The 27,957-nt window shown below is 40.5% G+C and overlaps 1 protein-coding gene and 1 long non-coding RNA gene across 5 annotated transcripts in view; one reads left to right on the top strand and one right to left on the bottom strand.

Moving 5' to 3' along the window:
• fam184ab (family with sequence similarity 184 member Ab) overlaps positions 1 to 25,479 on the bottom strand; it is a 173,715-nt gene extending 148,236 nt beyond the window's left edge. For all 4 annotated transcript variants that reach the window (XM_070543886.1, XM_015947564.3, XM_015947562.3 and 1 more), the window contains exon 1: positions 24,526 to 25,479. In XM_070543886.1, coding sequence (XP_070399987.1) covers positions 24,526 to 24,690 — 165 coding nt within the window. In that variant the 5' untranslated portion in view covers positions 24,691 to 25,479. The remainder of the gene's footprint in view (positions 1 to 24,525) is intronic.
• A 186-nt stretch (positions 25,480 to 25,665) lies between these two features.
• LOC129165293 (uncharacterized) lies at positions 25,666 to 27,841 on the top strand. Its single transcript, XR_008564669.2, has 2 exons — positions 25,666 to 25,989; positions 27,222 to 27,841. It is a non-coding gene; the product is annotated as an uncharacterized lncRNA (long non-coding RNA).
• The last annotated feature ends 116 nt before the right edge of the window (positions 27,842 to 27,957 follow it).

Genomic DNA, 27,957 nt, shown 5'->3' on the forward strand with positions numbered 1-27,957 from the left:
TTTTCTTTAACTATTGACAGCGCCACAGTCTCCCCCTCACCTCACGTCAAGAGTCTGGGTGTCATTCTCGACAGCTCACTTTCTTTTCAGGCTCACATTAATAACTTAATTCGGTCAGCATACTTCCATCTACGTTCCATAATCCGTCTCCGTCCCTCACTGACCCCTCACACTGCCGCCATTCTCGTCCACAGACTCGTCACCTCCCGTATCGACTATTGCAATTCACTTCTTTATGGTCTTCCCAACAAACTCCTTCATAAACTGCAACTAGTCCAGAATTCAGCAGCCCGTATTATCACCAGAACCCCTTCCTTTCACCACATCACCCCGGTTCTCCAGCAGCTTCACTGGCTCCCAGTTAAATTCAGGTCCATCTTCAAAATTCTCCTCCATACCTTCAAAGCAATCCACAACCTCTCTCCTCCATATATCTCAGACCTTATAAGTATTCACACCCCGTCCCGTTCACTCAGATCTTCTTCTTCCATCCATCTTGCGGTTCCTTCTGCCCATCTCGCTACCATGGGGAGCAGAGCTTTCAGCCGCTCTGCTCCTCGACTCTGGAACTCACTTCCCCCAGACATCAGGAACGTCGACAGTTTTACCCTTTTCAAAACAAAACTCAAAACACACATGTTTAAATCTGCCTACAACCTCTGATTTTATTGAAATGTTTCTCTCTGTTTTTTCTTCTTTGGGTTTTATTATCGTTTTATTGTATTTTATCACGTCTTTTCTGTCAAGTGACCTTGGGTGTCCTGAAAGGCGCTTTTAAATAAAATGTATTATTATTATTATTATTATAAAGCAGCCGCAGCGCCGCTACCTGCATATAAACCGTGTCGCGGACACCCCCATGTTGAAATGACGCTATGCATTATGGGGCTCCCAGGGGCAGATAAGAGTTGGTCTCTCTCTGAGAATAATTATGAATTTAACAATGCTTACTGACTGATGACATTTTCCCACATCTGCAAAGCTCACTGGAAGGACACAAACCGAGGACGATATTTTCGTGATATAGGGTTTATTACTCAAGTAAGGGTAAAAAAGTATCTGATTAGAAGGCTACTTGAGTACTGAGTATCATCTGATCTAATACTTTTAAAATGATGACATCAAACAGACATAAAATAAGAAGTTATGGGCAAATATTGGTATTTTAAAGACTAAAGGGGAAAAATGTAAACAAATAAACAACATAATTACAAAATAACACATTTTAGGCAAAATTTAGACACAAACTGAGGACAATATTTCCTGACATACAGGGTTTATGTAGTTGTGTGAAAATGTAGCACGTTTAAAAAAAATACCACGATAATACCGAAAACCGTGATAATTTTGGTCACAATAACCGTGAGGTTAAATTTTCACACCATGACAACCTTAATACAGACCATTTTAGATTAGATTACATTTCCTTTATTCCCAGATTATGTAGTTTGTAGCACTCATTATAATGTTGTAGAAAATTTCTGGCCAATCCACGTGATCGGTATCGGTGATCAGCATTCTTTGATATCGGTATCGTGATCAGCAGCAAAAAACCTGATCGGTGCATCCCTAACGTGTTGTGTAAAAACTGCTATTTTTAGCACATTTTTAGGTCTGATGTGTTGCTACCAGACGCACAGTGTGAGCTGAAACGGAGTGCTACAAACGAAAACGTCGCACAGCGTTCGCAGAATATATAGCGGACCTCCGAGTCCGCTTGCAGAAGTGACATTTACATGTGGATGTTTCCTGGTCAGGTGCTGCAGCATCGAGTATGCGGTGTTGTGGTAGGCTAAATCCATTTTACAGTATTTACACTGGACTACGTTTTCCATCTTACGACGTGAAAAATGGTCCCACACCTTTGACATTTTATGCCTTTTTCGCACTCCACTGGGGTCCACGTTGTCAACCATGGCTTAAGAGAAAGTTAAGTTACAGTGGGGCAAAAAAGTATTTAGTCAGCCACCGATTGTGCAAGTTCTCCCACTTAAAATGATGACAGAGGTCAGTAATTTACATCATAGGTACACTTCAACTGTGAGAGACAGAATGTGAAAAAAAATCCATGAATTCACATGGTAGGATTTTTAAAGAATTTATTTGTAAATCAGGGTGGAAAATAAGTATTTGGTCACTTCAAACAAGGAAAATCTCTGGCTCTCACAGACCTGTAACGTCTTCTTTAAGAAGCTTTTCTGTCCTCCACTTGTTACCTGTATTAATGGCACCTGTTTGAACTCATTATCTGTATAAAAGACACCTGTCCACAGCCTCAAACAGTCAGACTCCAAACTCCAAGACCAAAGAGCTTTCGAAGGACACCAGGAAAAGAATTGTAGACCTGCACCAGACTGGGAAGAGTGAATCTACAATAGGCAAGCAGCTTGGTGTGAAAAAATCAACTGTGGAAGCAATTATCATAAAATGGAAGACATACAAGACCACTGATAATCTCCCTCGATCTGGGGCTCCACGCAAGATCTCATCCCGTGGGGTCAAAATGATCATGAGAACGGCAAGCAAGAATCCCAGAACCACACGGGGGGACCTGGTGAATGACCTGTAGAGAGCTGGGACCACAGTAACAAAGGTCACCATCAGTAACACACTACAACGGCAGGGAATCAAATCCTGCAGTGCCAGACGTGTTCCGCTGCTGAAGCCAGTGCATGTCCAGGCCCGTCTGAAGTTTGCCAGAGAGCACATGGATGATACAGCAGAGGATTGGGAGAATGTCATGTGGTCAGATGAAACCAAAGTAGAACTTTTTGGTATAAACTCAACTCGTCGTGTTTGGAGGAAGAAGAATACTGAGTTGCATCCCAAGAACACCATACCATGTATCCTCTATTTCTTTATTTTAACTTTAAAACAAAAATGTTTTATATAAACTGTAAAATTCTGGTGATTTGTACATTTTAAGAAGACAGGAATAAAATTTGGTCTGGGCCGCACTCCGCTCCTCAGTCCTGAAGGACAAAAAGACTTTCTCAGAGAAACATAATAATTATTATTTAACTTCTCCACAGAATCACAATTCATAATGACAAAAAAAAAATCTATTCTGTTTGAGCTCAGTGAAGAACAAAGAGCTCTCACATAAATGCAGCGAAGTATCATAAATTCTAATGAATTCATTTAAATGCATTAGCCCAAAACTGAAAACTTGTGTCAGAGCATTATAAATGAAGATGAAGAAAGGGCCACAATGAACAGGTCCACCAGCTTGTCTCTTCCATACTGTACCACTAATTTACAGCCTCCTGCTCGTCGTCTGCCAGCATCGGGCCAACTACTGGAGCATGGAAATCATTTACAATGTTGTGCTGTAGATCACAGCTGCAGGGTCATTCTGTACAGCTCTATATTAAAATGCATCTTCTTTTACCTTGGGAATAGTTCTTTATGATGATTTCAACACTCATCACTAAAAGGTTATAGATGCATGCAACAGAAGAGAGATGTATGAATGGGAAGGTTGTTATTGAGAGGGTGTTAAGAATAACTCCTCACTGGGTACTTCTGGCTCGTTCTGGATCGTCATCTTCATCTTTCTCGGGCTTTCGGTTTTGCTCACACATGCTGATTTCCATTAGCACTGGCCAGCAGCTTCTCAGTTTCTCTAGCATATTTGTGTGTGCGTGGGTGTGTTTGTGTGTTCACCAAGCTCTGTGATCTCATCATTTGTCCTTTTTTAATGCGGGAGGACTCGGTGAACTCTATTTAAATAGTGTGAAGGAGCGCAAAGCTTGTGAGGAAACTTGTCCATCTCTTACAATAAAAGCTCTGTCAAGTTAAAGAAACACACACACACACACACACACACACACACACACACACACACACACACACACACACACACACACACACACACACACACACACACACAGAAAGAAAACATGCTGATCACTGACAGTGAATAGGATGCCTTACAGAGGTGTTTATGCACATCCGTTTAACGGGGTGATAAAAAAGACAGGGGCAGTATGTCATGGCTCACCTACAGAGCTGTCAGACCAAAAAAAATGTGCGCAAATAAAAACATGCCAGGGAGCTGGAGGAAAACAATGCAATGCTGTTAACACAAGCCTGTCCAACATTCTGCTGAAGTGATAATGAGCTGCAAATCAACAACTGACTGTCCACAAACTGTGCTCTCTATAAAGCTAGAAGCATTAACAACGAGAGGCTTCGGACAGACCGAGCTCTGATTGGTGGTCAAATTGGTCGAACTAGAATGATTGTTGACCGTCTAAAGAGACGCCGGATTCACTCGGGTGATGTTTTAATACTCAGGACTTTTTCAGTCGGTCTTAATGGCAGAATTCAAGACAAACGTGTAAGTATGTGCATGTCAGAAAACAGTCCGTAAACACTCGAGTGGTAAAGCAGAACAATACTGGTCTGAAAAGGAATGATAAAAACTACATAATGCATTTAAATAAAGTATCCAGATTTTCTGTTGGAACCTGAACATTATATGTTTAAAACAAAAAAACTTCAGCAGCAATGGTGAGCTAAAGCTGTGGGATACTCTGGGCTTACTATTGGATTTATCATTATTGAACATTCATTAGTCTCACCTCTGGAAGCTGTGCGAAAGTGTTTGTCTTTAATTTCTCAGGATCAGATTGGAAACAATAAACTTAGAATGAGTTTGGAATATTTAATTAGAAATGTGTTTAAGAATATGTCTTGTTTTATTTTGTTGTGAAAATCTCTATTTTTCATTTAGTTAGCAGAAATTAAAAAGATATAAATAAGAAAATACTGAAAAAAAAAGAAGCTGAAATAAACCTGAACATGAGAAAGTGATCAGCCTCCCTCCACTAAAGGACATAAGGATGGCGCACGTCCATCATTCCAGCCCAGGGCCTTTTCACCCTCCTTCCTTCAGGCAGAGTCCAGAACCACCTCATGTCACATTAGGGCTTAGGAAGGCCTTCTTCACTAAAGCAGAGCTGTGATTTTAGATATTTATTAATGATCTCAGTATAAAGCAGTCTCAGGTTTCCAGTTTTCATATATTTTCTGTTGCATCTTCATGTCACCTTAAGTCGATATGCAGATGATGATGCATTTTTTGAGCGGCTGAGCAGGTTGTCCAGTAATTGGAAGGTTGCAGATTCGATCCCAGCTCCAGACAGATAATTCTGCTGTTGTGTCCTTGGGCAAGACACTTAACCCACCTTGCCTGCTGGTGGTGGTCAGAGGGACTAGTGGCGCCTATGCTTGGCAGCCTCGCCTCTGTCAGTGCTCCCCAGGGCAGCTATGGCTACATCGTAGCTCATCACCATCAGTGTGTGAATGTGTGTGAATGGATGAATGATACACGGTAGTGTAAAGCGCTTTGGAGTCTTTACCCTGAGAGGCGCTATACAAGTGCGGGTCATTTATCATTTTATATTCATCATACCCAGTTTCAACCAGCTTCTTTAAAAATCAGTCAGAGCCTGAAATCTGTTTCTCATGTGAATTCCTAGGCCGGGAATATACTTGCTTTTTAATGATGTGTAAGCATGTTTAAAATGGTTGCCTGGCGTAACTTGTGTTAACTTGAAGCATCGTTTGTGGGCATTTACCAAAATTAACGCAACGTGTTCACAAGCTGCAATATACAAGTAACCAATAGACGGAGTTGACAAAACGAGCGAGACACATTCGCCACTGTAACTCTAGTTTTGAGGTTTTTAATTCGTGATCTCAAAATTAACCAATTACTTATCTCTTCTGTTGACGCCATGTTTGTTTTTGTTGCACTCACAACCCTGGGACTATATCTGGTCTGAGTTCTCTACTGTGCCCCCTAGTGGAACACTCCAGTACTACATGCAGTGCAGCAGCAAGTATGTGAACAAAGACACAGCCTGTGTCAACACGAGGTTAAAAAGCAAGTATATTCCCAGACTTATGACTATTACACCCAATGTTCCTGATAGTGTGTGACAAAATCTGAGTAAAAACAATATATATATTTGATAAATGAAGTATTTTACTACTCTGAATAGATAATATGCTTTTGTCAGCCATCACAATCCATCTCCTGAGTGGAACACAGAAGAAAAATGTTATCTGTGCATGCCGACTTGTTTGCAAAAGCTCTTTTCATTGGAAATGTTTTAGTGAAAATTAAATAAACTATGATAAAAAAAACGTATCTAAAAGCACAATAGATGGCTCAGCTGTCTGCAGCTACTGCACTTTAGAAGATGAGCACTATGAATGAAAGCTTAGAAAACAGAAGACTTTCAGCTTTACTGTGTCCCCTGCCCAGGGCAGAGACGTGTCATTAACCGGATTTAATTTAAAGGAATGGTTACAGAATCTGTGCTGCTTTCATTGTTTAATTTCAGTTCTGATTGGGTTGATAGGAGAGGGAGATTTGAAAATAAAACCATTGCCTAGAGCTGCCTACTTACAAATTTAAATTAAATATATAACTTATTTAATCAAGTAGGAATAATCCCCTTTTATCAACATAAAGTTTTAATGCTTTCCTGAAACTCTGCAAACTGCATCAGTAAAAAAAAAAGTAAACAACAGTTAATTAAATGAACATTTAACTCACAAAGAGGCAAGGCAAGCATTTGAGAAAAAATGGGTCTTATTGATTGGACATAATCTAACATTGACATCACAAGACTTTCTAAAAGGAGTGCTGAGTCATGAGGTTGTAAATCAGTCAAGCCTTCGGAGAAAATAAAAGTAAGAATGGGACTGAGAAAATCATACCTGCTGAAAAGTAAGCAAGTTTTAAAGGTGTGGAACACTGAAAAACCATTTTATGAGTTTTTCATGCAGGCTGAACATGAAAATAGTCTCCTACACTTATCTCCTGCATTAGCTTCTGATAGAAAACAGATGCTGAAACTCTAGGATTTTAAAAGCCTGACAGATCTACATCAAGCGTTTGCTTGGACTCACCCATATTGACTTGTGACTGGGAAGTCTGTTGTTGTTTGGCGTCCAGAATCAGCAGAGAACGTCTCAGCTAGCAGACGCTAACTGTTAGCATTAGCTACTCAACCACACAGCAGAAGGTCCTCCAGGCTTGTTTTATTTTTGGAGATAAACGAACATGTCGCTGAGCAAACAAAGTCAGTGGTAGAATCGCATTGCTGTTTTCTAATCAGAGGCAAGACGTCCAAATACCAGGAAATAAGACTAATTCATAATGTGTTTCCATGGTAACATCAGACGAATTAGGAAGGTCACCTGGCCAGTTTTAATTCAGATAGTTCACTTAATTTTAAGTTTCTCAACATCGAAACATTTAGTCAATAAATATCTAACCTCTACCCTCTAGTCTCCTTTTGTGGTGTCACTCTTAATTGTTCCAGTGGACCCAGTTAAAGATCATCATGATCTCGTCTTAATGGAGAGACAGACTGGAGGGTATGGGATGTCACTGTGAGCTCTGATGTTGTTTGGATGCCCTTAAGCTGGAGGAAAGGACAGACTGATAAATAGAAAGAGTGGACGTGAGGCAGAGTGGAGTAAACAAGCCAGACAATTTTCAGAAAGAGCCAAAAGGGGCATTGCCTTCAAGAGGATGTACAAAACGAAAGAGACACCAGAAGAATGTTAATTGCTAAATCATGTGTAGAGAATGTGGATATGGTAAATCTTAAACTTTCTTGCCTCATGTTTTTTTTAAATAGTTTTCAAACAACATTTGCAGATGATTACATTCTTTGCACGTGTGAGCTATGTCCCTGTGCTAATGCTGAAAGCAGGTAAAAGGTATATAATGAGCCTTATTGGAGTATTTTTGTCATTTTTATTGATCTGTTTGAGAATACCGTGGCAACACTCAGCTCCCAATCTCTAATGTTGACCTACTTTCTATGGCTTTACAACAGCCATGCTGTTATACATCAACACCCATTTGTTGGGCCAGAGGGAAAACTGCCTCAACGACCAAAAAGCATATGAGATTCTGCATAAAATAAAGAGTTAAAACAGGAATGTCTGTTGCAGTCGTGTCTTTCATATAGAAAAAAATTACACCTTTAATAACTTTAGTGTCATTAAACTTTAATCACAATGGCCGCTGCCAACATAAAGGAGAAAGTTAAAACTTTAAAACATAAACCAGCTGTCCAAATTCTCCCTGTTCTAAGCCACGATCCTGTTATCAAGTCTAATTAATTCCTGTGTATTTTATTTTAGAGAAGTCATAAATTAATATTGACCATCTTATTGCATTTTGTGCACAATAAAGAGGCTAGGGCATATTCAGGAGGGACTTGAGGTAAACAGGAGCAGGAGGAAGCTGAGGAGATTAGTTTGAGTCATACAATAAGAGCCTAGTCCTTAATGATGAATTGTATTGTTTCCTGCTAACCTAACGCACACAGAAACAAAGTTATGCCATGTTCCTCCCTGTTCTCACAGCTTTTAAAAAAGTATTACACAGAACTGAATTTTCTTCATGATTTAGGGTTCATCTCAGCCTGGAATTAAACAACCTCTTCGCCTTATTTGTTGTTCATAAAGAGAACCAAAGTAAAGATGCAGAAGAAAGAAACGTATAGAGAAGAAATGTTACCAGATGTAGATAAAAAAGGTTTTCACAGATATGCCGTCATTCAGAGCACAAATAAAACATTAATTTCAGTGTTACAATAATAGCACGTGGTACGCTACTGCAGATCACTCATCCCCTCTTCAGTAAGAGTGTATAACTCCTCAGTTTAAGTTTACTGGCATTTTCCTGGTACACAATAACATCAATGCATCAATGTGTTCAGATTTACATAGTATGTCTGTGTGAATTAAAGTATGCTGCATAGTTCTAAAACCAAAGTTCTTCATTTTTTATTTGTGGTTGAAGGTTACAATAATAGCTACAGCCTAAATTATTTTTCTAAGCTGATAAAAAAAATAAAAATAAATCAATCAGGCACCTGTGTGGCCAACTGCCGCCACTACTAGACTGAAGATCCGAAGGCCCCACAACACACCATTTTTGAAAATGTTTTGAGTTTAATATTTGAAGTTCAATAAATATGAGATTTATTGACTTCTTTCATTTATATTGCACACTGTGAGTGTTCAGTTGTCTTTCACAATCAATGTGCTGCTAAAACATAATATATCAGCCTTAATAATCAGCTTTAGATATCGACAACAAAATTCTTTAAAAATCTGTACCGGCATCGGCATTAAAATAAAACTTATCGGTCGGCCTCTACTTCCTGTGTGTATACACGTACCTTTGTTATTATTTTTCTTCAAAGTATTCTCTTAAGTGTTGGTGCTGCTGTAAAAAGTGAATCTCTCCACTGTGGGATCAGTAAAGTATATTCTGATCTATTCTCATAATCTTAATCTCACCGAGTAAAATGTTCATGGGGTAACATAAAAGAAGGTTAATAAAAAGATAGATTCTTCTTCGTACCGACATAATTAATGAAAACGAAGCTTCTTCACAAAGTTTTTGTTCTGGAAGTATCGCATTTAATGATCACTGGGGTGACCTGAATTCCCAGTTCCCTGACTGTAGAGGCCACTGATGCTGCAGCAGAGTGGCAGAAATGAACCCTGAATGACAAAAAAAAAAGATCTAGACTACTTCCTCTATATTCTGCATCTAGTGATGTGAGACTTTTTTACGATCACAAACTACACCCTGTCCACTTTCCCACCAGAAGCATGGTTACGCCACCTGAAAGCCTTAACTGTTAACCAGTCCTGCAGGCACCTTGTGAGAAAGCAATGATGCATCACTTTCTGCCTGTCTGTTACCGGTTCAGAGAAGTCAGTGAAAAACATTTAGTTGTGTTTCAGCTTTGACCGAACCTTGGTGAGCTCAGACAGATTTTAACAGAGGATGTAGGAGAGGAGAGATGTTTCACGTTGAAAAGTTCCCAGTAGATGACTAGGCACAGCTTTGAGTTGATGACACTTGTTTGTTTTCTTCGACCCTGAACGTTCAGCCGCTTTGTTTCTTTGAAGAAAAAAGAATCAGTTATGTCTTTTTTTGTTAGTTTTAGTATCCAATATGAAACAGTTCTGCCTTTAAATGTGTTCCTGTAAATTAAAAGTCAGTTGTAGCCTCTCTTGTAGCCCCAAGCAACACATCCTCATTCTAAATTTTATGGCCAGCTAGGTGTTGGGTTGCCAGGGGGGTCTGGAGCAAATAAACTTCTGCAAATACTGCAGAGTCATCTGGTATGCATGGGGCTGAATGCTGATTAAACACTTACTATTTCACTCAAACAACGAATGTTCGGAGATATGTTTTTTTTTAAAGTTGTAAAAAAAAAGAAATGACCACAATTTCCCCAAAGACATCCATAATAAAAAAGTTTTCTAAATGATCATAATACTGATTCAATAATAAACTTCAGTCTGAGTGATTTATAATAGGTGGTTATTATTGATAGGTCTGGATCTAAGCCAGTTATGTATTTAATATATTGAGAAAATAAATCCAAGTCTTTAAAATGTCACTTTCACAATCCCATAGTCCCTCAGTGAATCGGAGAGGCAGCTTTTCCTGTGGAGTTGTTCCCAACACACCCAGCAGGAGTGCTCAGGTCTGACATCTCACACCGTTAACACTAAAACACACACACTGGTTTGTACACACACATACACACCACCAGCACAAAAACAACAACTGGTGTCTATGGAGAGTTTCCTCAGCGTATTTGTCTAATAAATCAGTGAAAGCTAATCGTGTGCTGCTGTTGCTTCGTCGTCTTTTCTGTTGCAGCCAGATGAAACACCGCAGCCAATTAAAGAGGCCGGAAAAAAGGGAGCAGGAACGTTTGCTTCCGGCTGTCCGAAGGCAAAAGAAACCTTCAAGGTCAATATTAAGAATGACTCAACAAATAATCCTCTAAACACACCTCACGACTCCATTATGCGTGTATGTGTGTGTGTGTGCGTGTGTGTGTGTGTCAACAGGCAAGTCAGATATGTTTTTGTTGTTGTGGACTGCGCTCCAGATTAGCATTTTCCCCGCAGTACCGTAAATCCTCTAATACAGGCCGGTATTCAATTAAAGGCCGGGTCTCCAATTGTGGCCGGTGTCAGAGTTAGTTTAGGTAAATAATGGCCGGTCTCTTATTGTGGCCGGGTGGAATGTAGTAACAAGCAAGTATGAGCGTCCCGGTGGCAGGGTTATAGTCCCCAAATCAACCAGCAGGAGGCAGTAGACGTTCACGCAGACCTTTATTAAGCTTTTTCTTCAACGCTTTGTAACGCTACAGACACGATCCTCTATCACGCTCCTACCACACAGAGTCACGGTGTCAGTTAACCATGCTAATTCAACCCGCTCCACAGAACACACATCACCTTCCCTGTGGCTTACATAACACTCACACAACACGCAAATCAGCACATAGGAACTAGCAGAATGATAGGAAACACATATGACACAATACCCAGAATGCACCTGGCTAACGACCCCAGCCAGGTCATTACACTATCAAGTTCAAAGAGAACGTGCTGATTATGCTGCAGAACACTCTGGAGAGCAGCAGTAGGGGGTGTATGAACTAGTCAACTTCACTATAGTGACTTTTTATGCCTGTCGTCGACTAGTCGCTGTCACGTGATAATGACCGGCAAGATGCAGCCCTCGGAAAAGACAGCAGCCTGCTGTCAGCAGGTGACAAGCTCCTGCGCTCAGGGGGTGGGGGTGGGGGGGGGCAACGCGCTGTGCCAGACCGTAGGCACTGACACGCGATCGTTCATGTCGGTTCATTTCCTTTAATGTTTTCTGTCTTTTATTTGCGCCTGATGTGTATCGCTGCTGTGGAGCGGGGCGCATCAACTTGTCCCTGATGCGGCCGGCAAGCAGGGAGCGCTCCGCTGTTTTCGCGGTCGGTAGATCTGCCTCCTGAGCACGGCCACAGTAACAATCAGGTGTCGCCACCTCAAAAACTAATTTAACACGCGATCGTTCATGTCAGTTCATTTCCTTTAATGTTTTCTGTCTTTTATTTGCGCCTGATGCGTTTGCTGCATGCTGTGGAGCGGGGCGCTGCGCGCATCACCTTGTCCTCCGACGCACTGATCACTGATACGGCCGACAAACAGCGAGCACTCCGCTGTTTTTGCGGTCGGTAGATCTTTTAGAACTGCAGTTCAAAGGTAACTCATGAGGTGAATATATATGAACCCAGGTAGCAGTTTTTCTTTAGGATTGAGAGGAGATGCAGGAAGATAATAAACAGGCAGGACAGAAAAATAGTCAAAATAAAAACAAGTTAGTTTTTGTACCTGCTGTTGCAACAAACAGACACCATTGAAGGTCATCAGAAGTGAGGAACAGAAAATGAAATAATTATTTTAATGTTTAGAGCAGCAGGAACTCCGAGAGGCTGCAGGCGCATCAGTGAGTTTGCGGCCGCTGCGCAGGGGGAGGGGGGAGAGGGCTAAAGCAGGGGGAGGGGGGAGAGGGCTAAAGCAGGGGGAGGGGGGAGATGGCTGAAGCAGAAACTACCGTTGTTAAAAGAAATGTGTTTAACTTTGAAAATGTGGGCGCAATTTTAATTGTCAAAAACTCCAATGAACATTAGTTCATTTTGCTCAAATGGAAATAGAGGCCTGCCTCTAATACTGGCCCTCCTTCCAATAAAGGCCTGGAGCTTGATGAGCTTGAGTCAAATAGAGGCCCGGGCCTGTATTAGAGGATTTACGGTATCTTAATTTTTTCTTTCTCTATGTGTGCACGTGTGTGTGTGTGTGTGTGTGTGTGTGTGTGTGTGTGTGTGTGTGTGTGTGTGTGTGTGTGTGCATCTTAATAAAAACCTGACAGTGAATTGTCACACAAAGGGATGACACCTCCTGCAGAGGTTAATAAGCTGTACTCCACTTAGCAGCAGAAGAGGGCCACCATGCGCTCCCATCTCTCTCATGTTTTCATTCCCTGAAAAATTATAATTAGAGAACAAAAAACTGAATGGCTCAGACTGTGAGGAGCAATCTGTCTTGTCCTTTCTAAAAACTCCAACAACTAACCTGGTGGATCCCAGAACTTCATTTTTTCTGTGAAAACTTCTGCCATTTCTAAACAACTGACCGCTCAGATATTCAGGGGCTTAGTAAATATCATTATAATTCTAAGTGAGATGACCTTGATTAAATCTTTGAAAATCACAAAAGTATTATCTTGAGTTGAAAATACTGAAAAGAATGTTTAAATTTTCAACACCAGTTTTTCAGTTGAACTGAGCTTTTTTGTTCAAGTTTATTTCAAAGAAATAATTCTGTATTTAAACCACATGGCGCATTATTTAAATCTACTCAATATATCTCATATAAAGTACTCAAAATAACTGAGACACTGGTATTCATACTTATCATTGTCTTGAACTTTAATTATTAATGGTTCAAAATCAATATAATTTTGTCCCCCAATACTAACATAAAACTTTGAGTAACTAATGACCTTTGGCATGTACCGCGCGCGAGGAGCATGGCCTCATGGGAGATTTTCTGCACGTTGAACGAGACAGACACACTTCCACTGCAGACTTGGTAACGTTTTCAGGTAAGTGACCAATTCTTACATTAGCTGTCTTTATCCACCGCGATCTTTTATAACATGTTCTGAAGAAAGCGTTTGTCATGGAGGCTCACTTTTCACAGCGTGTTTGTGCACGTTAATTTAAGTTTTTAACCCGTCTTCCAGTCAAGGCGGTGGGAAACCGCGCCCTTTTATCCTTTTACGTTCTGAGTCGCTATCTGCGTTCCGGGTAATTTTACCGGAATGTCCCGGTACCAGCGACCTGACTGTTTAATCGGGGGCATTTTAGGAACCACTTGAAAGCAGGTGTGCTCAGACATTTCTAGAAAATGGCTCTGTTGAGTCGCGGTGCGGGAGCTGCGGTAGTCACGCGGCCTGACTCGCTCTGTCAGGTTGTTCAGGAGGAGATGAACAGACGTCATCAATGGTTTTGGTAACTAAGAAGACCTGCCCGCGGAACAGTTCATAGCAGCAACCATGCTGCTTAGCTTTCTTGTTCTATGTGGGGTCTTTCAGAGCATATAAGACGCTGCTTTCAGCTTTGTCCTGGACAGGGCCAGTTTTTGAGAGAACGCTGAGAGGACCGCGGGTCAGCAGATTACCTCATCCAGGGCCGCTCCTAAGTACTATGGGGCCTTAACTAAATTTAGACTCGGGGCCCTACTTCCTTTCAGATCCCAGAAAGTAATGAAAAAGAAAAAAAAAGCTTTGGTCCTTTGGGTCAAGCCAAAAGTATCATCATTTCCAGTGTAGTTACTCCCAATTTACATCAATACATGTTTATTTCAATCCAAGCTAAAATTTCTTATAAGAGATTGATGTTATGGCAGATTCTCAGTGGCATGTTTTGTAATGATAAAGTTTTGATTTCTATATTTTCAGCCCCATCTTCACCACCAGGAGAAAAAAATCTGCATCAACTACAAAGCAAAGCAGGTAATTTTACTCAGAGGACTTGATCATGTGTTAAATTTTGGAATGATATGATATTGTTTTATACAAGCTGAGTAGTGTTGATACCACCTAAATATTTATACTGGTTTTGTGGTGGGTTAATTTAGTCATACAAATGCCAAATCTAAATTTTGAGAATTTTTCAGTTTGGTAAATATATTGATGCGTTCATGGTCTGTCATCTAGTGTCACCATACTATCTTTTTATTTATACAGCGTGGTGATGTGATTCAGATTATTTCAATGTGGTTAAGTATTGTGCTTTGTTCCATGTTGAGTTATTTGTAAGTTGTATCCTCCACCTGAATTGGTAGTGAGTATTGTTTATTCAATCAGTTAATCGTACAAAAACTGTGTAAATATGGTTATACGCCATTCTGTCATCTTCATACTGTGAGACATATTTTCTTACAATTTTTAGGTCACAGGTGATGAGATGGCAGTGTAAACTCTGCAAACATGAGGAGTCATCAAAAGTGTCACTACTCAAACATTATCGAGTGAAACATGGTACATTTGGTCATGGCTATTCCATACCCTGTCTTCATTTGAATTGTCTTTGCTCTTTTAAGACATGGGGTGCCTTACGCTCACACTTGTCTAGGTCTCACAGTTCGCATGAAACGGAAGAGTGTGAGGTCCTTCCAACTATTAGATGTAAAATCTGTGACTCTTTTTACCCAAACACAAAAGACTCTTTTCAACATCTAAATTCCCATTTGAAAAGCCATGAAACCATAGTGTGTTCAGATTCAGATTTCAGATTTATTGGCCAAGTAAAATTACATTTACAAGGAATTTGTCTTCAGTAGATGTTTGCTCTCTAAAACATACAACAACCACAATAAATGAGAATAAAAATACCTAAAAACACATAAGAACATGTATACCCACACACATGTTCATTTACACACACACATATATACATACACACACACGCACGCACGCACAAACACACACACACACATATCCATAAGCATACTGAATAAGTATTAAAAACTATAGTAAAAGGATGTTAATAGAATCTACAGATTCAGGAGAGAAATGGCTGAAGGAAAGAAACTGTTCTTGTGTCTGGTAGTTTTTGTGTACAGCGATCTATCGCGTCTGCCAAATGGGAGGAGATGGAAGAGAGTAGATGCAGGATGTGTGGCATCTTGGACAATATTCACTGCCTTTTTCCTGGTCCTGCTGATGTACAGTTCCTGGACAGAGGGCAGTTGGGCACCAATGATTTTTCCTGTTGTTTTAATAATACGCTGTAGTCTGCATTTGTCCATTTTTGTGGCTGACCCAAACCAGACAGTGATGGATGAGCAAAGTATGGATTCGACTGCAGCAGTGTAGAAGATGAGCACCGGTTTTTGATGGTTGTGAGTTTAAGACAAACATTTGTGGGACTTATGCGACTCACAGTAGTCGAAAGCATAGATTTTGTTCATGGAAGCACCCTGGTCTAGTATAAGTTACGGTGAGACCAGGAAATCGGCTCTACTGTTTTTCTTCAGCCAGCCAGAAGATGTCCAGGGAGACCCTCTGTCTGTGACCATCCTGCCAGACCGGCTACATCATGTTGTATGACCGACATGCCACCTGCGTGGGCTGCCTCGGTCCTCACCATGCGGACCTCGGCCTCACGCCTTAATCCTATTGCCGCTCCTGTTAGCTCCTCCCGCCAGAGGAAAAGCAGTGGAGGTCAGCCTTTTTCAAGGCTGATGGTGAGGAGGCGTTCCCGCTAAGAGAGAGGTACTCGCTGGAAGAAGCCACCAAGTTCTTCGATGGTGGGCCGGAATTGGATGATTCCACCCACCGTGAGGAAAACTGCAGTGGTGGCAGCTCAACTGCCTCCCAGCTGGGCAGCCTGGCGACAGAAGGGAGGCGAATGAGCGGACGCTCATCCACCCCTGGCCTTCACATGTCGGCGACGCCGTCACTTACAGTTGTTGGTTGGCTGCTTATGGATCTGCCTGGCATCATCCAGGAGGAAGCTGGTGAGAAGGAACTTCCCGTCCCTCAGCCTGCTCCACCCCCATCGGATGATCTGGCGGGAAGGTATGGCTCCGCTCACTCTCGTTGCCCAGATCCCATCTAGCCTCAGTTCCCGGCGGTGATGACCTACCTCTCTGAGGCAGAAGCAGAGCCAGTGAAGATTAGAGCACCGGTCTCTACCTAGGGCTTCACAGAAGGCTTCACAGACCAGAGTTTTCCACCTTTTCCCCCTCTAGAGCCAAGCCTCGCTTCAGTTTTCGGCACCAAAATGACCAAGGTCGTTGGACAGAGATCGGCCCATCCCGCCAAACTTGACCAGCTGATAGCAAGGTTCACTGATTGCGCACATCAATGCACTGCTCAGTCAGCTGCAGGGACCAACAACACTGCCTTGCTAGCGTTTGTCATCTCCAGGAAGGTGGAGGAAGCAGAGCTGCCAGAGGAGCTGAAAGGCTTTCTCTGTAAAGCCGCTGACGCGATTATGAATATGTGCGCCACTTCAGTGGTGTGTTCCTCTCGCATCGCTACCTGGCAGACGATGGTCCAGAGGGCAACCTGGCTCCGCCTCTTCCCTCCAAGATTATACAATCTCACAGGGAAATAGTGCAAGCAATTCATAACATAAAATTTAGAAGCTTAGTGGAAGATAATACTTTATGTTAAGGCTTTAGTCTGCATACTGAACAACTCCACTTATATGGATTTATGTCTGGATGAGTAAATTAATCTTTTGCATGTTAGAAAATAAGGTCCAGGTTGCAAAAAATGGTAGTTCCAGTTAAAGATTTTTTGTGATTGAGTCAGAATTTTGGCCTTTAGATTTTTTGTCCTTTGTTTTTTGTCCTCTCCCATCCAGGTCAGTGCAGAGTTTCATAGGATCACGACCCTGAACCTTGAACCAAAGTTCATGTCATCGTTGGACTTGTATTCATCCAAACTCCTGTCCTTGTTTCAAGCCAAGAAAGGTGCTGCTGGACAACGCCACGGGGCACAGTTAAACCTTCTGCTTCAGGTAAGGAAGATTGCATTTTTTAACCACAAAAACGTTCCAACACAGCATTGAAGAGGCCCTCCACTAAAAACGGCTTTTATTAGGTTTCTGTTCAATATTTTAGCTCCACAGGTGTTCTTACCTTGATGGTGGGTGTGAAAACAGGTCAACAACAGAAAAAAATTGTTATGTTTAAGCTAGAAATGGTAAGTCATGTTTTAAATGTGCAAATTTTGCCTCAGTTGAGGCTTCCTGTTTTACAGAGTGGAAATTCCATCGAGAAAATGAGATGTCATCATCAGTTGTCTCACTGACCATCTGGGAGAGGATCCAAGTGCCTTAATCAAAACCTTTGAGGTTGGTGCAATAAATCTGTTTTAGGAATATTAGTAGTTTTAGCTTGTGAGATCATAGAAAAGTTTTAAGATAATGTTCTAAAGGAAAAAAAAACACTTCAAAGCATACAAAAGAATATCATTTGCTCAAAGATTTTGGAGCACAGTACCCACATATTATGAGTACCAGTGATGTCATACAAATGAAACTTTTTGTTTCAATGTTTGGAAATATGTGAGCTTAAAACAGTTGTTTCTCTTTTTAAAGGACAGTGCTGATGCTGTCTGGTGAAGAGGCTTTGGCTGAGGAGGTGATGAAGATTTACCTGCTGCAGAATCAAGACAGGTCAGGTGAACCTACTGATGTGGGTATTGTTATTGAAGGCGTTACTGTTCTGGGCAAACTTGGGAATCTGAGCAAAGCCTGTTGCTATCTTTTGGGACTGTGCTATGCTCTGGATCTGAAATATCCCAAGAATCTCAAATGCACATTTGAAGCATTTCAAAAAGTGTTCACGGAGCTGGATACAGGAAACCTTTCTGTCAAGGTTCAAAGACTGAAAAATGACCTCTGTTCATTGTAGACAAAATTTCACAGGGCTGTTCTTAAAGTGTTAGACTTGTTAAGTGACATGTAATGCTCATCAAAAGGTTCAGTTGTGGCATTACATAGTGTTGACATTCCTGTTCATAAATAATGTTTGTACCAAAAACTGTGTTTTGTATTAACTTTCCAGATTCACATTAAGGTGTAAATGGGAGAGTATCTTCTGTATGTTTTTTTTTTTTTGTATTTGTTTTTTTAGCGCAATCCTTTTTGAAACCTTTTTATTTAAATTATGGTTGTTAATTTTTTGGTCACTCTTTAGTTATAATCTTCCCAATTTTTTGGAATCAAAATAAGATGTTCAAAAACTGTCACAGTGCAAATGTTTTTTTTTTCAGGATTTATATTTTTTTGGGATCTTAATTTTATTTTTGTCATTTGACCTTTTCTGAAAAGGTAAAGCACTGCATTCACTTGAGCCACTTTTATTCTTTGTATGGCAGGTACATTTTTCTTGTTGTTAGCATCAATATGCCAGTTTTACAGAGTTTTATCAAGCATGCCAATTTGGATGCAATTTTATTATATAAGACTGTTGTGGCTGAAATTTTATCCAAGTTTTATCCACTGAATGTAGAACAGATTTCAGGTCACTGTGTTCAGAGAAGGGATCTGCTAAATGTGTGATTCACAAAAAAGCTGGTTAAAATAAAACAATGTTGAACTGACATGGTTCTTTTTTCCTGTGTGTGTGTGTGTGTATATATATATATATATATATATATATATATATATATATATATAAACACTTAATTCTAATTAACGTTTTTGCTTAAGTTAACTTTAAAATATTAAGTAAATTGAACCATTATTTAAAAACAAGTACTTGTAATGGTGTAGGTTATATGTGCCAAGCATTTCCTAATTAATATTTTACGTAGTTTGAACTTTTGGTTACTGTTGTTTTAACGTACATTTTCAATTGTATTTACTCAATTTTGAATGTTACTGTAACATCTTTAATTGTTCATAACAACTTATTCCATTTTAGTTGGATTTAATCTATTAATAAGGTGTATTTAAGAGATGTGATTGTTTTTGCATTTACTTATTATTTTTGAGTGTAAAAGTGTTGCACCAAAATATTTAAGTAATTATCAGTTTTAGTTCTTAGTGTTGTGAGAGCTGAACCAGCTCCGAAATGTCGATCTTGATAACTTGTTTTTGTGGGGGCTGATTCAGATTAAGCTAAAGGAAAAGCACACCTGAGCTGTTGAGTAGAATAACTACATATTTCAGCTACATATGTAAATAGTTTATTGTTAATAAGGAAAATATTAAAACATTAAATGTACTGCCTGTATTGTCCAACTGGAGCCCTGTTGCTCTGACCATCTGCTTTCCAACCCCGCCCACCCTGCCAGCAGGGATCACTGCACTGCCACCCATGAATTATGGCATCAGCACACACGTGTTGATGCCAAGTGATGACAGTGGGTTCTGTGTTTCAGTATCGCAGCCACTAAATGCACAAGAAAAACAACACCACGTTCCTCCCACAAGGGCTGGTGTGAAACTGGTATTTTATTATCATTTCCTTCAGATTCTCACTAATTATCCGCAATGCCCAACGCGGTGACCCGCACGTTATGACGGAGGGCTGTATTCCAATTCTGAAGCTGTGCTTACTTGTTGGACAGTAAAAGTCCTCTAAATAGAATGCAGCCCTCATTGTTTACCTTCTCATTCAAGTCAAAAACCTGCTGATTTCAAGCCTGGCAAGCCATCCTATATAAGTGAATATATAGTCTGGCTACAGTCCATTGATGGCTCTCAGCAATGGGGAGGGATCCAATAGCATGTCTCCGCATTTTAATGGACAACCAATAATGTGACATACTCACCGCTATAGATGTCAGTCAACAAAGCAGTCTGACATACTCTGTCACAGAATATGCAGACATCCCTTTTCAAAACAAACTTAAGTACTTCCATCTGCTCTTGACTCAAAGAAAAACTTAAGTCAAAATAGTCCAAGATGATGCCAAAGTCATTTCAACCAGACTGTCACCATCTTTGTATTTTAAGTACCATCCCGCTCACCAACAGAGTGCTATGATTGGCCCACCAAACAGATAGAGCACTGTGATTGGACGGCTAAGAATGTCAGTCACGGGGTTGTCTGTCATACACCATCGAAGAAGATGCAACATCCTGCCCACCAAACAAATAGAGCGCTGTGTTTGGACTGGCACCAGACATCCGGGGCTGCTTTGGTTCTAATGGATAATGACTTAACCGATCATTTTGCTTCGGCCAACTCACGGTCTAGATTCTAGGTTAGCAGATTTCATCCAATCTGGAAACGGTTGAAAAAACATCAAACAACATTTAGGGACCTCTGTTTTTTAAATGGAAACTGCTAAAACCCAATGCTTTGGGAATGAAAGATGAAACAAAGGACAATTATGCAATTGACAAGAGCCACTATCCCAACATGTTTGTGACCTGGTACACACCTGGTTTGAATCAACGGATGATTAGGAGACTTCTGTAGAACTTGAGCATCTACAGACATTTGAATCAGGTGTGTTGGTGCAGGAAAACAACTGAAACAGCACTGGTCTGCACAATGTCCACCATTCAGTTTTGAATGAAACCATTAGAAATTATGGTTAAAGTTCATCTAACCTACTTAAACAAGAGTGCATGGTGACGTTACACCAGCAACATTGGAGTCAGATGTGAGCCAAACCCAAAGCAATGTTAACTAAATCAGTTATGATGATGTAGTTAACAATAGGGCTGGGACGATAATTAATAAATCAATTAATCATACAATAGATAAAAATGAGCTCAATTTTTCCAGCCCCGATATGTGAGGTTAAGAAATCTACACCTCTATTATTATTATTTATTATCGTTATTGAAGTGCAGTTTTGGTTGTTGACACTGGATAGGCCATTGTATTTATTGTTTTGAAGAGACAGGGTCTATTTTATTGTTTATAGTGCAATATTTTCTAACAGAGTGAAAGTCTTTATTTTTTGTTTGTTTGTTTTATTTAGAAGTTCTGGTTCTGGGCATTCCAGTGTTAAAGGTTCAACTGTTGCATTTTAAAGGGTGTACTTGCATTATTATGATGTATTAACATTACACAAGTGGTTATTTTGGTCTCGATAATGTCGACAATAATATAATTTATCATCAATAATTTGTTGGACAATGTAACGTCCAACAAAATTTGTTATCATCCCAGTCCTAGTTAACAACCATAACCAATTCTGGTTGGTATTTAATGAGGTTTAAATAATTGTGTGGTGATAATATTTCCTGTGAAACAGAATTTCTGCATCAGTTTGGAGATATGAACAAACAAGAACTATTAAATGTTTACTTGTTAGATTGGGCTGTTTATGTGGAAAATTACACACACACACACACACACACACACACACACACACACACACACACACACACACACACACACACACACACACACACACACACACACACGCACACGCGCACACGCACACGCACACACACACACACACACAAAATCGTATTTGACTCTCTGTCTCTTTGAATCCCTTCGTCCAGAAAAGCAAAGAGCGCTCAGAGGTTTATTTCTGACTCACTCACTTCAAGACTAGATTCAGTCAGGCATCACTGATGAAATACTCACACAAACAAGCACACTAAAGGCTAGTTAATAGATTTTTGTTTAAATCCTGATGATGCAAACCATGCTACCTGATTTGTTTCTGAGTACATCTGAACCTCAGATTTGACTCAGTGTTGAACACACAACATTTTTAAGATTATTCATTGCAGAAAAACAAACATCAACTCGTTTCTTCAAGTACATGAAAGTGTGAGGAGCCATAATTTATATAAAACTTGTTGCCATAGCAGCAAAGCCTCTGTGCTACCTTCTTGTTGAAACAGCCACAACAATGGAAAGCCAGCCTTTCAAAAAGTATAACTTAAAGAATTACAACTTCTAAAAGGAAAAAGAAACGGGAGTGGTATCCTCACAGAGGCTGAACAATAAAAACTGCAAAGCAGCTTTGTGGGATTAAAAATTACAGCAAGAAGTCAAATAATGCTGGCAGCCAACACGTCCTCCATCACAAATCATGAAATTCAGAGCCACAAGAGAGCTGCAATCAATGACCGACTTACTGACTATGCATGAAATCCCAGCAAACGCCGATGTCTCAAAAACAATGACTTGCTGCACCGATGGGAGCCATTACCAGAAGGTTCCTAGCTTTCTTCAAATCATACACCATAGGATTATAATTGCTGCCTAGTTGTGCACAGATTTATATATAAAAAGAACAAAAATAATTTAGTTATGATGAGTCAAAAAACCTCTGGATGTTTCAGGAGAGCTCCTTTTGAGGTTTTAAGGTTGACATTTATTTGTGAATGCCTCTGTGGTCAGTGTGAGCAGATGGTCTGAACATCATCAGCGGCGTTAACAAGGCACTGGAGATGTGAGGCTCAGATGGGGACTAGTGCCATCCAGTATTGTCCCGGTTGGTTTAAGTTTACCAAAAAATACCATTTATCTCTTGCCTGGTGAACTAGACCAAATTCTTGCTTTGCAAAGTTTGGTCGAGAACGCTCCATTGGAACCTCTGCAGCCCATAGCAGCATCCTGGCTAGCCAATCACAGCTCTCTATAGGAGTTTCCTCTATTCGTCTGTGGACGGGATGAGGCAGCAGAGTGGAACAAGATGGCTACAGCTAATTTGAAATGGCTTTTACATCAATTAAGGACTATTTGGACTTGGGCTTTATCAGAATCAGGAGCAGAAATATGTATTTAAGGCCTTTATTTAGAAAAAAGGATGTATTTTCTCCTTCTTCAACAGCGGACTGCCTCGTTTATCAACATCCGTTGTGGTGAGTCACGTTGTTCATTGTCCAATAGCATGTGGAGATCTTTAGACAACGGTAGAACCTGACCCACAACCGAGAGCCGTCAATGGAGCGCTGCCAGACTAAATAATATATTTACTTAGTCTGGCTTGCCAGGCTAATTTATCTAAACTTTAAACTAAATATAACACATTTACAGCCAAATTAAACACACATATTGCCCAAAACCCTAGCACAGATGGTACTGAACATTTCTTTAATATTTTATACGATTATCTTTAAACCCATGACAAACCAAAATGTGCTTTAACCACTAAAACTCAACTATGTAACACTGGGAGGCAATCAAAATGGCCTTAAATGAAACTATTTTTATCCTGGTAATGGACAATGTAATAAATTGTAATGTAATAATACATACAGATATGTATGTACAGAAAATAATACATATAGATGTAATAAATCATCCAAACATCCAAAACTGGATTTTAAATTGGGGAATTATGCCCACAAACGAAAACAAGTTCTACATTCGGCTCTCCATTCCAATAATTTTTCCAATTATTGATTTTTAAATTGAATTTCTATTTTTTGTCTTTTATATTTGTAAAAAAGTAAAACCCTCAAAGAAACAAATGAGTGAATTGTGAAAGATTTCAACAGCTTACAAATTTGATCCGTCACCAGTATAGATTTTCCATATGCAACACACAATGGGTGATTAAATGCTGCAAGTGAAGCAGAAACCCACCAGTACTTTTACACACCTGCATCCAAGATCTGAGCAATATTGATATTATTGTAATATAGAAAATATGTAAAAAGGTGGTTCCCAATCTGGGGTTACCCATAACTTTGTGCTTAGGTTGTGAAGTTACCAAGATTTTACTTGTAAAAATTATATTTAAAAAATCCATTAACATACCCAATAGTGAAATCAAAACTGTGTGAGAGCAATAACTCTATGTCTGTATAAAGTTTGTAATCATTCACTTTTAATTGTGTGCAAGTGGGTAGGAGTTGGGGTTAGGGTGGGGGGCTGGCTTGTCTTGGACACAGGAAAGGTGGTGCCCTATCACAAAATAATGGATTCTATTTAAAAAAATTATATATATAATATATGTGTGTGTGTGTGTGTGTGTGTGTGTGTGTGTGTGTGTGTGTGTATTTGTTATTATTGTTTTTAATAGAGCCAGTGTCTATTAGGACTAGAAATCTAGTAACCCACATCTCTATTTATATTTTCTGAATTGAAACACAGCTGCAGCTGTTACACTAGTGTTTAATCCTAAGAGAGCACAGCAGGCCACATGAAGTCCCTCCATACCTTAGTTAGCTGAGCGATCTTCTTGCTCATCTTCAGGTGGAGGTCCGGGGTGTATTCCATGCTGATGCCCGACTGAAAGGATGCGGTGGACGCCGCGGAGGAATTAAATTTCCCCTGACCGACAGGGCAGTAATGCTGCTGCTGCCAACCCGAGCCCGTCGCCATCTTCACTGATGCTTCAGAGATGCCAGCGACTGGGGAGCGGACGGTGCTAGCTGTCTTGCCCGAGCGGTGCAGAGGGAGGACCGGGGACGGTGTCCGGTACTCACGGAGAAGCGTGAAAGGGTTAATGAAAAATAGGAAGCCGTTTTACCCCAAAGGACTGTTGGAATCCGGTTTCATGTTGCTCGTTCCTTCTTAATAACACACAAACTCGGAGTTTTCCAGGGATTTTTTTTTTTTTGTTAGAATTTTAAACCCAACAAATTTAAGCTAGCACCATGTCCTCCGTTTGAATTGTGTCCGTCCTGGCGTTCCCTGGTGCGGGCACCGACGGCTGTCACCTGGCGCCGATGATGAGGAACTGATTTCGGCTAGGCTGGCTCTCCGGTGGGTCACCTTGGTACCGGAACGTTATCAACGGGAGCCATTAAAGGTGATTCGTCTCCGGTACATTCCGGCTTCACCGAGGGAAGAGCGCGAGGGTCAGTGCGCGTGAGGATCAGAGAGTGGAGGCTGCTCTTCTGTTGCCATGGATCACCTCAACAGTTGATGCTGCATTCACGTAAGGTGGGAGCAGCGCTGCCTTCAGGGACCGTAGGACACAAGAATGACGATCTGACAATAAGACAAGAAGGATGAAAAAACGCACATGAATCATTGTATGTTTAATTACATTCACAAAAAACGGAAAACATTTGTTTTTCTTTTTTCTACTGACTAATTATGGTGCTAAAACATTTCTTTGGTGTTTCTTATCAGTTTTAGGTATGATAAATAGGCAACGTGCAACATTTAGCTAAATATATATATATATTTGTTTAATTAGACCCATGTGCTGATGTCCTATGCATGAGGTATTCTATTCCGGTTCCGGAAGGCCGGTATCCAGCACATTTTAGTGGTTTCTCTGCTCTAACACACTTGATTCAGTGGTTGAACCCGTGCCCCAGCTCATCAGGCTCCCCGTGCAGAAGCTCATCAGGCTCTGCAGAAGAATTGCCTGCTGATTGAAATCAGGTGTGTCGAAACTAAAACATGCTGGATACCGGCTCTCCAGGTCCATAACTGAATACCCCTGTCCTATGCTAACCACGATTCATTGCAAGAATTGACAGCTGAGAAGAGGCCTGAAGAAAGACCGAGGACATGCTGGGGGGGACTATGTTTGTCAGCTGGCCTGGGAACACCTTAGGATTCCCTCGGAGGAGCTGGTACAAGTGGCTGGGGAGAAGGAAGTCTGGGGCACTCTGCTTAGGCTGCTGCCCTCGCGACCTGACCCTGGATAAGCGGAAGAGATAAGAAGTAAATGAATGGATGGATTTTCTGTGTTTCAAATGCCAACTAATCTTGTGGATTTTAAAATTAACAACCCGTGTATCTATGAACATGTCCTGAAGTTAGCTGCAGGTAAACCCCTAAACATTCTTAGAGCTCTACCCATTTAAAACAGGCATTCCTGATAAACTGAAGGAATGTAAATTTCTAAAACTGTTACATGAACTATTTTACCAACAAGGATGAGGGATCACACAGCATGCTGATCTTCCTTGTCTGCTGCTGCTGCAGTGGTCCACATGTTGACTGTGACCGGTGTGTTTGCACCTCCAAAAACTGGCGCAGACATGGCTGCCATGGTCATGTAGCACATCTGCGCTAAGGTGAAGGCTGAACAAAAGAAGCACCCCTCATGGCCACCTAAAGTATTTTTAAGCTAAATTTTATACATTTTTCCAAAAACAGCACCTCCTATTATGGTTTTCCACACATTACTCCAGTGGATCCACATGTACCTTGCTTTGTTGATGTATGCTCAGATTTTTAATGTTCTTATTTGGTTAGTTGTAATTAATTGACGCTTTAAAAAACACCATAATTGTGTTTAGAGGAGTAAGTGAGACCATGCCAGAACAGAATAGATGATGTCTAGTTATGTGCCTAAGTAGTGTTATTGTGAAATCCAAGTAATTATTGGGTATCATGAGAAAACAAATTTCTTTAGGCGTGTGATGCTTTTTTTTATTCTATCTTAGACGTTATTAAATAATAATCACAGTTTCAGTTTTCATCCTGGTTAGTTTAACAGCTGAGGTGAAATGTATTTTCCAAAGAGGAGTTCATATGAGGCACGTGGTTCTTCAGTGGAACATGAATGCATCAAGTTGGATTCCAGTGACGTCACTTCATCTATCAAAGCATAAGGGGAGGAAAAATAAAAATTCAAACTGACTGGAACAGCAGCTGCAGGCCGTATCTCACACAGCCGCAATCGCGGCGATGACGCAAACGGTTTGTCTTCTGCTTCCTATTTATGGATCCAGAGGATTTTTGGAACACCGTGGGTTTTCACTGGATGTGCTTCAGGTTGTGTGTTCTGAGATGTGTTTCCAAGTGACACCGAATTTATCAATGAGATATACGGAGTTAGAATAAGAACACTGCACAGTGACACTTCTATTGCAATTATCAGCTGATTTCCCTCTTTCCTTTTCACTCTCTCTCTTTCTTTACATTTTTAATCACACTCCTCTTCACAGATGATATAAAGCTGTACGCCAAGAGCAAGTGAGACATCGACTCACTGATCCACACCACCAGGATCTACAACACTGATTTCGGAATGTCATTCGGACTTGAGAAGTGTGGTCGGATGGTGACAAAGAAAGGGAAGGTAATCCACACAGAAGAGGTCTCGCTCCAAGATGGAAAAATATTGAGGACATTGAGGACAGCTACAAGTACCTTGGTATCCCACAAGCAAATGGCAACCTCGTCCCCAAGGCACTTTGCATTGACTATTGTAACGTGAGGAAATATGGGTTTTCTGTGCCAAAGGTTGTATTTTGCCCGGCTGGGTCAGAGCTGGGTCGCTCAGAACTTTAACCCACAGATTGAGACCTTTGCCGACATGAAGTCTGCAAGAGTCTGCTGCAAACCTTAACATCTGCCACCTGCAGTGCCAGAAGAGGTTGTTCTCATGGAAGCTAGTCATAACATAACAAAGTCTTAAACTTCCTTTTCTTTATTTTAAATGTTAAATAATCATTATTATCACTTTGCTCATTATAAATGTGTTTTAATCAAATGAATAGTTATTATGCTTTGGGTAATCATAATAACTATAATGAAGCAATGCTTAATTAAATAATGTTTTGAAGATGTTTTAGTGGTGACCTTCACACTCAAACACACACACACACACACACACTCACAGTAAATGGCACTTAATGGCAGTAAGTGGGCGTGGTGAGGGTGGGATGTGACTAAAAAGCA

The sequence above is a fragment of the Nothobranchius furzeri genome, chromosome 2, assembly GCF_043380555.1.
Source record: "Nothobranchius furzeri strain GRZ-AD chromosome 2, NfurGRZ-RIMD1, whole genome shotgun sequence".
NCBI classification, from domain to species: domain Eukaryota; kingdom Metazoa; phylum Chordata; class Actinopteri; order Cyprinodontiformes; family Nothobranchiidae; genus Nothobranchius; species Nothobranchius furzeri.